The sequence below is a fragment of the Bos mutus genome, chromosome 12 (genome assembly GCF_027580195.1).
Source record: "Bos mutus isolate GX-2022 chromosome 12, NWIPB_WYAK_1.1, whole genome shotgun sequence".
NCBI lineage: Eukaryota > Metazoa > Chordata > Mammalia > Artiodactyla > Bovidae > Bos > Bos mutus.
In genome coordinates this window covers 30,371,996-30,386,990 of record NC_091628.1, presented here as the reverse complement: position 1 = coordinate 30,386,990, position 14,995 = coordinate 30,371,996, and the positions used below count along the sequence as shown (strand labels likewise).

The 14,995-nt window shown below is 39.5% G+C and overlaps 1 protein-coding gene across 7 annotated transcripts in view; it reads right to left on the bottom strand.

Moving 5' to 3' along the window:
- KATNAL1 (katanin catalytic subunit A1 like 1) overlaps positions 1–14,995 on the bottom strand; it is a 58,049-nt gene that overhangs the window by 16,063 nt on the left and 26,991 nt on the right. For all 7 annotated transcript variants that reach the window (XM_070380468.1, XM_070380472.1, XM_070380467.1 and 4 more), the window contains 3 exons: positions 10,794–10,962; positions 3,342–3,469; positions 2,847–2,952 (listed from right to left, as the gene is read on the bottom strand). In XM_070380468.1, coding sequence (XP_070236569.1) covers positions 2,847–2,952; positions 3,342–3,469; positions 10,794–10,962 — 403 coding nt within the window. The remainder of the gene's footprint in view (positions 1–2,846; positions 2,953–3,341; positions 3,470–10,793; positions 10,963–14,995) is intronic.

Genomic DNA, 14,995 nt, shown 5'->3' with positions numbered 1-14,995 from the left:
ATAAAAATAAATTGAGGAGTACAAATTATCCAAGAACACTAATCTTCCAGTCCTTTAGACTAGAAGATTTTTAAATACTTACCATTTTCTTCTAACACTTTCAGTGAGAGTTCAGATATACACTTAACACTACATTTTTTTGGCATAATAGTTGGTGATCTTAAGATGAATTCTGAGCCATTTGTTAATAAGCTTTAGAGGAGTTAAACTTTGAAAACTATGTGCATAGCAAAGTTTCATAAACTCTAAATTTAGAAACTGTCCAAACCTGCTTCTAGCTATGGAATTTTGATACCCAGGACAACGAGGGATCAGCACGATTTAAAACACTAGTTTTATAAAAAAATTTTTTTGCTTTGAAGAAACCTTTAACTATACGTGAGACTAATATTTCAAAAACTGTAAAGACAACTAATAGTATAGGCACAGCTACAAAAAAGGCCCTGTTTCTCTTTCCACTGTCCTCTTAATGCCCTCTCAGTTCTCATAATGTCATTAACATGGCCATGACCAGATGATTTCCAGTGTCAGCATCTGTGCACAAACATAGCTCACAGACACAGGACAGCATTCAAACACGTCACCTCCTCGTGATGTTACCCCTTCAACTGTCTCCTCTCTTTCCTGTATCTCCTCTCCTGTTTATTTGAAAAATGAAATCCTTCACTTGACCCTACAAATGCTCTAATGACTATCTACCTCTCCCTCTCCCTTCCTGACCAAGCTTCTTAAAGAAATGTTTTATGCTTACTGTTTTTTGTTTTTTTTTTCGTTTTCTGAATGTTGAGCTTTTTTTTTTTTAATTTTATTTTATTTTTAAACTTTACATAATTGTATTAGTTTTGCCAAACATCAAAATGAATATGCTTACTGTTTCTTCATGAGCTACAGTCTGACTTCTGCCTCCACTGCTTCACTAAAAATACCTGACTAACCCAATGGTCACTTTTTAACTCACAGCTTCTCTTCTCCTTCTGACCTTTGATGCCAATACCCATTCATTCCCTTCTCCCTGAAACTATTCCTCCCCAGGCTGGTTCTAGGACACACCTACCATTCCAGGTGTTTTAAAACCCCTTTAAATACCTATTTTATGAAGGCCTTATTATTTCTTTTAAACATTATTTTTAAAGTTATTATAAAGGGGGAAATTTATGGTACTAAGTTCCCTAAATTAGTAATATCTGTAACAAATAGATATCTGTATCTAAAACAAATAGATATCTATAACAAATAGATATTACAAGCACAAGTTGGAATCAAGATCGCCAGGAGAAATATCAATAATCTTTGATATGCAGATGACACCACCATATGGCAGAAAGTGAAAAAGAACTAAACAGCCTCTTGAGGAAAGTGAAAGAGGAGAGTGAAAAAGTTAGCTTAAAGCTCAACATTCAGAAAACTAAGATCATGGCATCCAGTCCCATCACTTCATGGCAAATAGATGGGGAAACAGTGGCTGACTTCATTTTTTTTGAGCTCCAAAATCACTGCAGATGGTGTTTGTAGCCATGAAATTAAAAGACGCTTACTCCTTGGAAGGAAAGTTATGACTAAGCTAGACAGCATATTAAAAACAGAGACACTACTTTGCCAACAAAGGTCCGTCTAGTCAAAGCTCTGGGATTTCCAGTAGTATGGATGTGAGAGTTGGACTATAAAGAAAGCCAAGCACCTTGAACTGTGGTGTTAGAGAAGATTCTTGAAAGTCCCTTGGACTGCAAGGAATCCAACCATTCCATCCTAAAGGAGATAAGTCCTGAATATTCAATGGAAGGACTGATGTTGAACCTGAAACTCCAGTACTTTGGCCACCTGATGCGAAGAGCTAACTCACTGGAAAAGACCCTGATGCTGGGAAAGACTGAAGGCAGGAGGAGAAGGGGACGACCGAGGATGAGATGGTTGGATGGCATCACCAACTCAATGGACATGAGTTTGAGTAAACTCCGTGAGCTGGCGATGGAGAGGGAGGCCTGGCGTGCTGCAATCCACGGGGTTGCAAAGAGTCGGACGCGACTGAGCGACTGAACTGAACCGAACTGAACTGATAACAAACAGTCTATAGAAGCTTTTAAGTTGTGAGAGGCAATCAAAATGCCATGATATAAACACAATTTCTCCTCCTTTCTCCTTTTGGGCACAAATAAGGAGGAGGTATTGAGAACATAAAAGACGTTCCAGCTAATCTAGAAGAGGCAAAGTAAGATCATGCTTTTATTTCATTCTGCCAGTCAGAGCAAAGCAAGACTCGGCCTATGGCTAAGACCAAAAACAGTTCAGGCAGCAGCTGTTGGAAGGGCTTTTTTAATACACTGGAATGAAAGCACTGAACTTGGGAGGCGCGAGTCCTGGGCAGGCTTTAGACTACAAAGTACAGGGCAAGCTAGAAAGATCTAAACATTCTCATTACCTCTGAGAATTTATACCTGGCCTAGATGAAGTGATCAAAATAATTAATTACTGAGAAACAGGTCAGCTTTTAAAAAGATATTTATTTGATCAAACACTTATTCTATGACTATGTACTATTACTATTTAATTTGCTTGCTAACTTTCCATTACAGAAACAGACACCTGGAAAATTCTTAAAACTCGTCTCCAGCTCAGCGCCCCTGAGGGAAGTGACTTTAAAGATGACAGCATCAACACTCCCAACCCCTCTTCTGCCAGGCAGAGGCAGCATCTCAACCACAAATCCTTATCCAGGTACCTGAGGTATATACCAGCCTCCCCCAACCTTTACAGACCATGTTAATAAATGCATAAGGAAACTACAACGCTGGCTTTCTTTATCATGCAAGCTGCAGTTTTATGCCTATATTATTTTAATAAATTCTCACCTTCCATGGCCTTCTAATCCCTTTGAAAAAGTCAGGCATCCACATGGGAAGGACGACAGCTTCTCTCAGCAACTTCTTAGCTTCTTCCAGATCTGCTATGTCATCCCTTTGGAAGAACAGCCACGTTTCATGCTTATTCGGGGTCACCTTTGATTTATGGTCATTAGCAGCTCTTTGAATTGTTTTTCACTTAGGAAATTGTTCTTATAGGAAGAACAGTATTCTAATTTTTACTGTATAAAATCATCAGTGAAAACATACTACAGTTATAAATCAGGACATTATTCAATTAACAACCTTTGTTGGTTACGTCAACATTGAATTAACATGAAAATGTCTTGGCTGTATTCTGAAAGAACAATTGTTCTGCCAAGTCTGCACACTCATATTATGGGTGAAATCATAATCAGGAGGTGAATGGATAGCAAGACAAGACACACCAAGCCAACCTACAGCCTTCTCCGCAGCTGTGATTCAAGAACATAACAGACTCACCAGTGAACACTTGGGTTCCTGGAGACGATGTCTCTCTCAAGGGCTTCTACCAGGTCCTTATCATATGCAGCACCATCAAATTTTGGAATTTCACCATCACTTGTACCATCTTGCATATTTTTCCTTCCCTGGGGACACGTGTAAAAAAAAATATCAATAACAATCATTAAGCCTTCAAAATACTGCAGTCAAACTATTTAAAATGGCTTATTTTTTCTTTTTTTTTTTAAATAGTGTTTTCTAATTACCCCCAAGGCCATCCTCCCCTTTTTAATTCATCAGCAATAGATGAACTGGCCAACCTTAGGAGACACTTCAAATTTACATTCTTGAGGGGACAGGTGCACATTAAGACTAAACAAGCTTGATATCTCTAAATTTGGGGTTGCTAGGGATTTCTGCCACTACTAGAAAATATTTCAAGCATTAATACAGAGGAAGAAAAAACCAACTTACTGAAAACCTACTGCCCAGCAAGAAATCTCAAAAACATTATCTCGTTTAATGCAACAACCCTAAAGGTAAGGTTGTATTATTACCCTTTTTTTACAGATAAGGAACTGGGGCTCAGAAAGTTAATCAAGTTCACAATTACTAAACGTCTGAGGATAGATTTTAACTCAGATCTTCCTGACGCCCCAAACTCATGCTTTTTCACAACATCAGACCACCTCATGCCTGCCTGGGTCATTTTAAACCTTAAAAGCATGTTAAAGGGGCAGGAAGGGATCAGTTAGGAAGATGTGGTTAACATATACACACTACTATATATAAAATAGGTAATCAACAAGGGCCTACTAGCACAGAGAACGATATTCAGTGTTTTATAGTAACCAAAAAGAATCTGAAAAAAAAAAATATATATATATATAAATATCCTTACACCTGAAACACAACATTATATATCAAATATATTTCATTAAAAAAAAAAAAAGAGTAGGTTACATATGGTAGAACTATTAATCCTCCTAAGGATCTGAGAAACGCTGGGCTGGAAGAAGCACAAGCTGGAATCAAGATTCCCGGGAGAAATATCAGTAACCTCAGACATGCAGATGACACCACCCTTATGGCAGAAAATGAAGAGGAACTACAAAGCCTCTTGATGAAAGTGAAAGTGGAGAGTGAAAAACTTGGCTTAAAGCTCAACATTCAGAAAACAAAGATCATGGCATCTGGTCCCATCACTTCATGGGAAATAGATGGGGAAACAGTGTCAGACTTTATTTTTTGGGGCTCCAAAATCACTGCAGATGGTGAGTGCAGCCATGAAATTAAAAGACGCTTACTCCTTGGAAGGAAAGTTATGACCAACCTAGATAGCATATTCAAAAGCAGAGACATTACTTTGCCAACTAAGGTCCGTCTAGTCAAGGCTATGGTTTTTCCAGTGGTCATGTATGGATGTGAGAGTTGGACTGTGAAGAAAGCTGAGCGCCGAAGAATTGATGCTTTTGAACTGTGGTGTTGGAGAAGACTCTTGAGAGTCCCTTGGACTGCAAGGAGATCCAACCAGTCCATTCTAAAGGAGGTCAGCCCTATGTGTTCTTTGGAAGGAATGATGCTAAAGCTGAAACACCATTACTTTGGCCACCTCATGTGAAGAGTTGACTCACTGGAAAAGACTCTGATGCTGGGAGGGATTGGGGGCAGGAGGAAAAGGGGACGGACAGAGGATGAGATGGCTGGATGGCATCACCGACTAGATGGACGTGAGTTTGAGTGAACTCTGGGAGTTGGTGATGGACAGGGAAGCCAGGTGTGCTGCGATTCATGGGGTCGCAAAGAGTCGGACACGACTAAGCGACTAAACTGAACTGAACTGAAGGATCTGAGAGGCTGCAGATGAGGAAAGACTTGGGACACTGAACTGCAGCTTACAAAGCTTTTTCCCTCAGTGTAAGTACCCACTCAGGGTTCAGAGTTTCTTCCTAGTTAGGTCCTTGGACCACATCATAAAGTCACTATAATGACAAAGATAAAAGAACCTTTTAAAATAGCATCATTAGGGTCATTAAAGCAATATACTTTACCACAAATTCTTTATTTAATAACACACTAGCTTGAAAAAAAAAAAATTATATGCTATGGTTTCTATGGGGTTCTGCCAACATTTACTCAGCTCTGAAGAGCTTTAAATGAGACGTGCTCAGCTGCCAGAGACAGTTCAACCACTAGAACTACTTTAGCAGACAGAGCCAAGCACCTCCCCGGAGCTTCAGCCCCACAGTTACTGTTAAGGCAAAAATGAAGGAAAAATGGTCCAAACACTAATCAATTTCCTGAGCTTCAATCTGAAGAGAGAGAACGGGATGAACCTCACCTACCACACTCCATCTGAGATAAACCATAAACTAGATCCTAAGTGCAGAGAGAACTAAATGGCTCCCTGTGGGCAGATGCTCCAGTTCTTTAAGTCACTGGGTAAATGACCAAACAGTACTCTGGTAACTTTACTCCAAAATGAAAAATTTACTGTCTCTGGTTAGCATGGTATGAAACTGAATTTTTAGGAAGATTGTTGTACTTCAGATGACAGATCCCAATATTGACACTTAAAAGGAGTAAATTTCTGGCGTGCCTACACAACAAAGATAACGTCAACAAATTTAAAATTAGCTCAGCCTAGAATCATATTTTATAATAAAGATGGGCCAAGGCTAGTCACACTCAAACATATCACTGTGAACACTCTGTAATCGTTTTTAAAACTCTTCTAAAAATAAATCAACCAGAGAATGCAACAGAAACTGATATATCTGGGATTTAACAAGCTTTGATATGCCATTGTAATTTGAGACTTACCCCAAAAAAATAAATAAATAAATAAGTAGGCAGAGAGTCATTTTAATATGAATATCCAAGTGGTGGGGAGGATTTAATAAACACTATCAAGGGAAAGTAAAAGGTATACACTTATCTGGAAGCAACAGGAATCATAGGATTTTAAGAAAAATAATATGACTATCTATGTCCAAGACATTCTATTGTGCCTTCAGTGTAAGATCAGTGCATGAAAAAAAGATTATCTGCTAGATTACTGGCAGAAAGTTAACAAGTAAACGCCAAACACACATAAACTGTGAAGTGCTATGAAAAAACGAGTGGTCAGTATAGTTAAAAGGTACTGAGCAAAAAGAATAGGCTGGAGGGGGACTCCCCTGGCAGTCCACTAGTTAAGACTCCTAGATTCCACTGAAGGGGGCACAGGTTTGATCCCTGGTTGTGGAACTAAGATCCTGAATGCTGTGCGGTGTGGCCAAAAAAATAAAAATAAAGTATTTTTTAAAAATAAGAATAGGTTGGAAAGATGGTCAGAAGTCAGCACACTGGGCCCTCTAGGCCATGGGGAGGTGTTTAGGTTTTATTCTAAGTAAATGGGGAAATTTTTGAAACTTGCTAAGAAGGGCAATGACAGAATCTGATTTACATGTTAAAATGACCCTTGTAGTTGCTATATGGGAAAAATGGTGGGCTGGAGAAAGAAGGAAAAGCAGGGAAATAAAAGCCTGTAGCAGCAAAGTCAAGGCTCTCAATTCACAGAAGAAGATACGTGGGTAGAAAGTCAGTCAAACCACTTGCCTTCCCACCCAAAGTTTCTCAATAGTACAGATGAGACCTGAATACAAAGTAAGTACTCCAAAGAAGATTCTAGATCTTTTTCAACTCAAAATGGTGAGGTGACTAAAAAAAAAAACTAGGAAACTAAAATTAATAATTTATTTGGTGATACTGGGAGATCAACAAAATGGGTGACAACTATCCTTCTTAACAAACAGATCAATTAAAATAGGAAATATCAAATATGAGTGAATAGCTGTGGTTTCAGTTAACCTGCTAGATTAACTGCAACCAGAAGAGTGGTTCTCTTTGGGAAAGCAGTAAGTGGCAGAGATCAGAAGGGATCATGAGTATGGCTTCTGAGGAGCTCAATGCTCTATTTTTGACCCCTGAGCAATAGTTAAACGGATTACATGGTAGTTACAGAGGTTGCATGCAATCAGTCCAAACTGACTCTTACTGGTTTGTAAGAGCCAGTTATTAAATTTTCAGGAATTTTTCAAGCCAACTGTGAAAAACAGCCATTAGTAAAAATCATACAAACTTAGAATAAATTATACTAAAAATAGAATAAGTAATTACTCAAAACTCCTCACTGCCAACTACTAAACTATCACTACGTACTTGTACTGCGTCTACACTGCAGAATGGTAGGCTGCTACTCATGTCAACTCTGAGTTCAGTGATCTCGTGTTGGTAGCCTAGATCCAGTCATAGTGGAAGTGTTTATACCAGAGAAACCAGCAAGCATTACAAAATGGGGACTTGATTTCTTGTTCTGTTAACTGTCTAGACTTAAACTAATGGGGAAATATTAAACTAAAGAGTGTGTCATTTCTATAGTTCTTACCATGTAAATCGGAGAAAGCAATGGCACCCCACTCCAGTACTCTTGCCTGGAAAATCCCATGGACGGAGGAGCCTGGTAGGCTGCAGTCCATGGGGTCGCTAAGAGTCGGACACGACTAGGCGACTTCACTTTCACTTTTCACTTTCATGCACTGGAGAAGGAAATGGCAACCCACTCCAGTATTCTTGCCTGGAGAATCCCAGGGATGGGGGAGCCTGGTAGGCTACCGTCTATGGGGTCACACAGAGTCGGACACGACTGAAGTGACTTAGCATAGCATACCATGTAAACACAAAAAATTAAGGAAATTAGTTGTATTTGAAAACCATGATATGATTCATCAAAGTTGTTCAAGTGATTGATGGAGGAGTGAAGTTCTGACATATGTTTCTGTTGTTCCATTTTCAACTGACTAATAAAATATCAACCAAGTCTTGTCAGAACTACATTCCTAATCATCTGTCAACTGCAACCACAGGTACCTACAGGTGCAAGAGTTAAGCAAAAAGCAGCAAAGGCATTTCATGAGGGTCCATGGGCCCTATAAAAGTTTACAATAAAGAGTCTTACATATTTTATTATTTGTAAGTTATATGTTGTACATCCTTTATTATGAGATTTATAATAAATCTGTGTGAATATGCATGCATACTTATATACATACAACTTTTTTTTTTCAAAAAAACTAGTTATTAGACATTTATCAGTACACTACTAGTTAGATGATCATCATTCATCAAATACTACCCTTATAATCTACATACTTTTCTTCAATAAAGAGTTTTTTTTTAGGTCATTGTTCATTTGTGTAACTACTGATCCACATTTCTCAAAAGAATACTTCAACCCAGTTTATCTCTCTCCATATCAGACATTCCTAGACTTAAGCGTGAGAAAGAAAATATTCAAAAAATGGCCATTTGCTATTAAGTAATCCAATCAATTACTTAAATCAATTACCAGACAACCACGATGGTGTGATCACTCACCTAGAGTCAGACATTCTGGAGTGTGAAGTCAAGGGGGCCTTAGGAAGCATCACTTTGAACAAAGCTAGTGGAGGTGATGGAATTCCTGTGCAGCTATTTCAAATCCTAAAAGATGATGCTGTGAAAGTGCTGCACTCAACACGCCAGCAAATTTGGAAAACGCAGCACTGGCCACAGGACTGGAAAAGGTCAGTTTTCATTCCAATCCCAAAGAAAGGCAATGCTGAAGAATGTTCAAACTACCACACAACTGTACTCATCACACACTAGCAAAGTAATGAAAATTCTCCAAGCCAGGCTTCAACAGTACACGAACTATGAACTTCCAGATGTTCAAGCTGGTTTTAGAAAAGGCAGAGGAACCAGAGATCAAATTGCCAACATCCACTGGATCACAGAAAAAGCAAAAGAGTTCCAGAAAAACATCTACTTCTGCTTTATTGGCTATGCTAAAGCCTTTGTCTGTGTGGACCATGACAAACTGTGGAAAATTCTTAAAGAGACAGGAATATCAGACCATATTATCTGCCTCATGAGACATCTATGAGACTGGACATGGAACAACGGACTGGTTCCAAATTGGGAAAGGAATATGTCAAGGCTATATATTATCATCCTGCTTATTTAACTTATATGCAGAGTACATCATGCAAAATGCCAGGCTGGATGCACAAGCTGGAACCAAGATTGCCAGGAGAAATATCAATAATCTCAGATATGCAGTTGACACCACCCTTATAGCAGAAAGCAAACAGCAATTAAAGAGCCTCTTGATAAAAGTGAAAGAGGGGAGTACAAAGCTGGCTTAAAACTCAACATTCAAAAAACTAAGATCATGGCCTTCAGTCCCATCACTTCATGGCAAATAGATGGGGAAACAATGGAAACACTGATGAACTTTATTTTCTTGGGCTCCAAAATTACTGCAGATGGTGACTGCAGCCGTGAAATTAAAAGACGTTTGCTCCTTGGAAGAAAAGCTATGACAAACCTAGGCAGCATATTAAGAAGCAGAGACATTACTTTTACCAACAAAGGTCAGTCTAGTCAAAGCTATGGTTTTTCCAACAGTCATGTATGGATGTGATAGTTGGAACGTAAAGAAAGCTGAGCACCAAAGAATTGATGTTTTTGAACTGTGGTGTTGGAGAAGACTCTTGAAAGTCCCTTAGACTGCAAGGATATCAAACCAGTCAATCCTAAAGGAAATCAGTCCTGAATATTCATTGGAAGGACTGATGCTGAAGCTGAAGCTCCAATAATTTGGCCACCTGATGTGAAGAACTGACTCACTGGAAAAGACCCTGATGCTGAGAAAGATTGAAGGCAGGAGGTGAACGGGATGACAGAGGATGAGATGGTTGGATGGCATCACCAGCTTGATGGCCATGAGTTTGAGCAAGCTCCAGGAGTTGGTGATGGACAGGGGAAACCTGGTGTGCTGCAGTCCATGAGGTCACAGAGTTGGACATGACTGAGAGACTGAACTGAAGCACAGCACAGAATCTCTACCCAGTATTATGTTTATTCACCAATCAATTTCCCAGATAAACGTATATACTGAAGGAAATTTTCTCATGAAAGAAAAAAAAATCTACTCAAAAATTTACAGATAAATCTAAGTTTTAAAACTCTGTATCAGTAATAAACTGTATCCACTGTCTTATTCTGTGAAGACTATATACACATCTATTTCCTTATAAATCTTTCCCCTACAGTTATGTTTCATTTATTGTTCATTTTACTTCAGAATACTAGCTAAAATATTTTTTTAAGTTTTAAAACTTTATTTTGAATATTTCTACAAAAGTTCCATTTTACTTAAGATCTGTACAGACAAATTTGTGTGTGTGTTTATTTAATACATCTCTGAGTTTACTGGCATTGCAGAATGGCCTTCAAAATGCAAAGACTGCATAAGTTTTTGATTCAGAGTTCTTTTTATATCTCTTCCATGTTAAAACCAGAGTCCTCTGAAAAGCCTACAAAAATTACAATATGCACCAAAGGTCATGGGCTTAAAGTGAATGAGTCAGGAAGAGGGAGGCTTGCCTTGTCATCTCTCCCTCTGGCTCTGCAGTCCTTGTCCCTGCTGGTGGAGGGCTTCTCGCTCTTAGATATGGGATGTGCTCGGCCTACAGGTCCCCGGGCGCCGCCTCCTGGCATCTCTTTCCTCAGAGGTCTTACTTCTCGATTGGGACGCCTTATCTGAGGTGGAGCTCTAACCAAAAAAAATAAAGTTAAAATTAATCAAAGGCAAAAGTACTTCAATACTACCTCAGTTAATAAAACTATTAAATCAATTAGCCCACAAAGTCAGTTTTTCCCCTTTTGCCAATTCACGGTCACAACTATTAGGTCAGTTTTTGAAAGTACTTTTCTGTAAAAAATCCTGGTTGATACAAATATCAAATACATATAAATGATACATATAACAGCAATTACTTTGTCAAAGTAACAATCACCAATAGAGGGCAATACACACTACTCCCATCTAATAATCTTAATAGTGTAATAGAGTATCAGTTCCTTATTCATTGCTGTCCTAAACCAAATAAGTAACTTTAAAAAAAAGTATTAAAAGCTGAAAAGACAAGAATTGAAAATATGTCTATCTGTATAGCTTACCAGTTTATCCTTTACAACCAAAATTATTCTCTCTGCTTCAGTATTGGAAAAACCAGCATTTTATTCATCAAATTACAAATAGCAAGGCTTAATGAAATCTTTGGAGAAGGCAATGGCACCCCACTCCAGTACTCTTGCCTGGAAAAATCCCATGGATGGAGGAGCCTTGTAGGCTGCAGTCCATGGGGTCGCTAGGAGTTGGACACGACTGAGCGACTTCACTTTCACTTTTCACTTTCATGCATTGGAGAAGGAAATGGCAATCCACTCCAGTGTTCTTGCCTGGAGAATCCCAGGGACGGGGGAGCCTGGTGGGCTGCAGTCTATGGGGTCGCACAGAGTCGGACACGACTAAAGCGACTTAGCAGCAGCAATGAAATCTTAATTTAGGTGCATCTAAAATTCATGCTTTGAAGGTGTCAAAAATCAAGAATCATTCAAATTATACAGGCCCCCAAACATGAATCAAGAATTCTGATAACTACATGTGGCAAAAGATGTTAATTCTATTTATGGTGGTGACCATTTCACAATACACACAGACACTGAATCATGACACTGTACACTTGAAACTAACGTACTGTGTCAATTACACGGCAATTTTTAAAAAGAATTTTGATAAACATATAAATATAACTATGCTGACCAAGTAGCACACTTTGTCTCATACAATGTGAAATGTGTCTTCTTCAAATAGTAAAGTCGGAGGGCTCCTCAGCACAGTACTTACTTGCCCCTCTTTGGGTGCTGGCTGAGCTGCTGTCACCTTGTGTATAATTTCCTGAGCTGTCTCTGCCTGTTTTCTACCTTTACTGTCTCTACAGTTCCACCTGTATGTGTAGCCCTTCACATCCCATATGTATATCCCTTTTTCCACCCACATACCGAATCTATCATTATCTCTTTTCCAGCTTCTTGCTTTCAATTCATCTAACTCATCATGGAAGTTTCTCTCTCTGTATCAGGGAAGGCTCACATGCGTACAACTCAATAAACCCAGGAAAATGGATGACAAGCCAGGAAGGCTGCAAACTCAAGGTGAAAAATGGGTAACATACTGTAGCATCTTCAGACCACTGGAGTCAGACCACCACATGAAACTGTTACAGATGAGAGAGCCTGGTGGAAAATGTGGTAACCTACCTACTAGGTTACCACACACTGACATTGGAGTCCTTGGAATTCAGTCCAATTAAACAATTATGTACTGAACACCCAGACACCCGTTAGGAAGCAGATAGCCTCTACTGTGCTAGGCCCTCAGAGGAGACAACGATGAAAGAGCAATCTTGTGGGGAAAAAAATCCACAGGAAAGGAACTCAAAAATCATGTATGTTGAAATGGTTATACGATATTTTCAAATTTAAAGGCATTATTATGTTTTTAGTTCTAGCACATTATTAGTATTCTGACTGCCAGTAAGATACAAAAAAATGTGATGAGACTGGCAAAGAATAAAAAAAAAAAGAAAAACGTTACACTGCTCTGTTCCTAGTATTTCATTGCAACCATTGTTTTTTGACTGTACTTCCTTTTTGATGAAGAGGTATCAAATAGGTGAGCAGAACCTTATTATTCTACATATATAAATATAAAACAATAAATATATATATAACAGTAAATATATACATATATACGTAACAGTAAGTGCATATCTGCATATATATAAATGTCTTTCCTGAATCGGATTCATGGCCAAAGGCAATCAAATGCAACCAACAACCTCCTTATGCAGAACACACTTGACATGTGCTTGCCTTCTGTCAGCAGCTGCGCCTGCTATTTAAGTAGTCTGTCATTGTTTGTGGTCCTGCTCTTCCGAGGCACAGCCGGCCTGAGGCTTTCGCTGGCAAACAGCAAGCCCGTCCTTTACAGCTGCGCAACGGGCTGCCGCGCGACTGCTGGGCTGGCCCTGCTAGGCCTCCGTGAGGAGGGGAGAACTGCAGTGAATCCTCAAACAGCTCTTCTGCCTCCTCAGCTTGTGCCTTCCCACCTCGGCTGGCTATTTAGCAGTCTTGGAGGAGTCCTGCTGTAGTCCATTTTGCACACACATCCAGGTCAGTAAAGCTGTGCTGCGAGAGGAATTATTTCAAAGCTCATACACAGGCGGCACTCCAAGAGTGCTACTGCCGACCTTGTCCTGCCGCTCAATATTCTGACGAGCTCATCCCCAGCCTGCATGAAACTGCTCAAAGAGGCCAGACGTACCACTGTTGGCCAGTCCAGAGTGGCACAGAAAGCCTGGCTATGCTCTGCAGGTCTTCAGTTCCGTCTCACTGCAGTTTGATATTACATTTGCAACAGACTCTGTCAGCTTCCCAAAGGACATCCTTGATTCTGTCTATACTTATTCCTCCATTAGCGCATCACTGCACAATGTCATGCTTCAATTTAAGGACTCAGTGACAGCTTCCAGGCTGTAAACAGTAAGTCTCAAGGCTGGCTTTACTGGTCTCTTTTTTAAAAAAGACTTTATTACTAGTAGGGCTGCACTGCATCATCAGCGCTTCCCTGGTGGCTCAGTGGTAATGAACCCACTTGCCAATGCAGAAGATGCAGGAGACACGGGTTTGATCCCTGGGTTGGGAAGATCCCCTGGAGGAGGAAATGGCAACCCATTCCAGTATTCTTGCCTGGAGAATCCAAAGGACAGAGGAGCCTGGTAGGCTATAGTTCGTGAGGTCACAGTCAGACAGACATGACTGAGCGACTCAACCCCCACCTGCCACAGCATCATCAACCTCTGCCCCAACCGTCAAACCCAGGCTGACACCCTCCTAGCTTACAGCATTTCAAATGAGAGAAGCACTGGCAATCTGCAGAGAAATAAGCAGCTTGTCTACGTGGAGCTGAGCTCTCCCATGGGAGGATATTTCCTTGTAGGAATGGGAAGAAGGGTGCCTTAGTCTATCATGTGCAAACAACCCTGATCTCCTTCAAAAGTCAATTCTTCCTTTCTAAGCAAAATTAATCACCAATGTTGTACGTAAATGTTCCTGTCTGGGAGTGGTGGCACTGCTGATCGGTAAACACCATGAGATAACCCAAAGGTCCAGAATCAGAACAGATGCATGAATCATTATATACATAATGAATGGGATACTATATACACGTGAACATAAATCATAGCCATGTGCAATAACAATAGATTAATCTCAGGACCATAATGCTGGGTGAAAAAGTAAGCTAAAAGAACACAGACAATAGGATTCCAAGAAAAGCAAGATACTGTTTGGAGATAAAAACAAATACCTGAACTTTTGATGAATGCAAGACACTACACTACATAATATAAAAGGCTTTTGAATATTGGGTTAAATTTTTCCTCATTGTCTAACGAGCAAATCCATCCCATCCAAACCCAAGGAGAGCTGCCAGCCATGCTGATATGAGTAGTTCTGTGTCCTCAGCGCTGTTTTTTGTGAGGAAAATCTCTTCAGAGGTCTACTTTGATTTTTTTAAAATATTCACCTTATTAAAGTTAAAAATGTAAAAAATTCAGTTAGTCCTTAAAATTTGTGGATTTGTTTACAAATCTTTTTCTATGCATAAAAGCAGCAGATTTTAGAAGTCACTTTTAAGAGGCTTCTGAATAATGCCATTTAAAACCTGGCTAATTAAATGC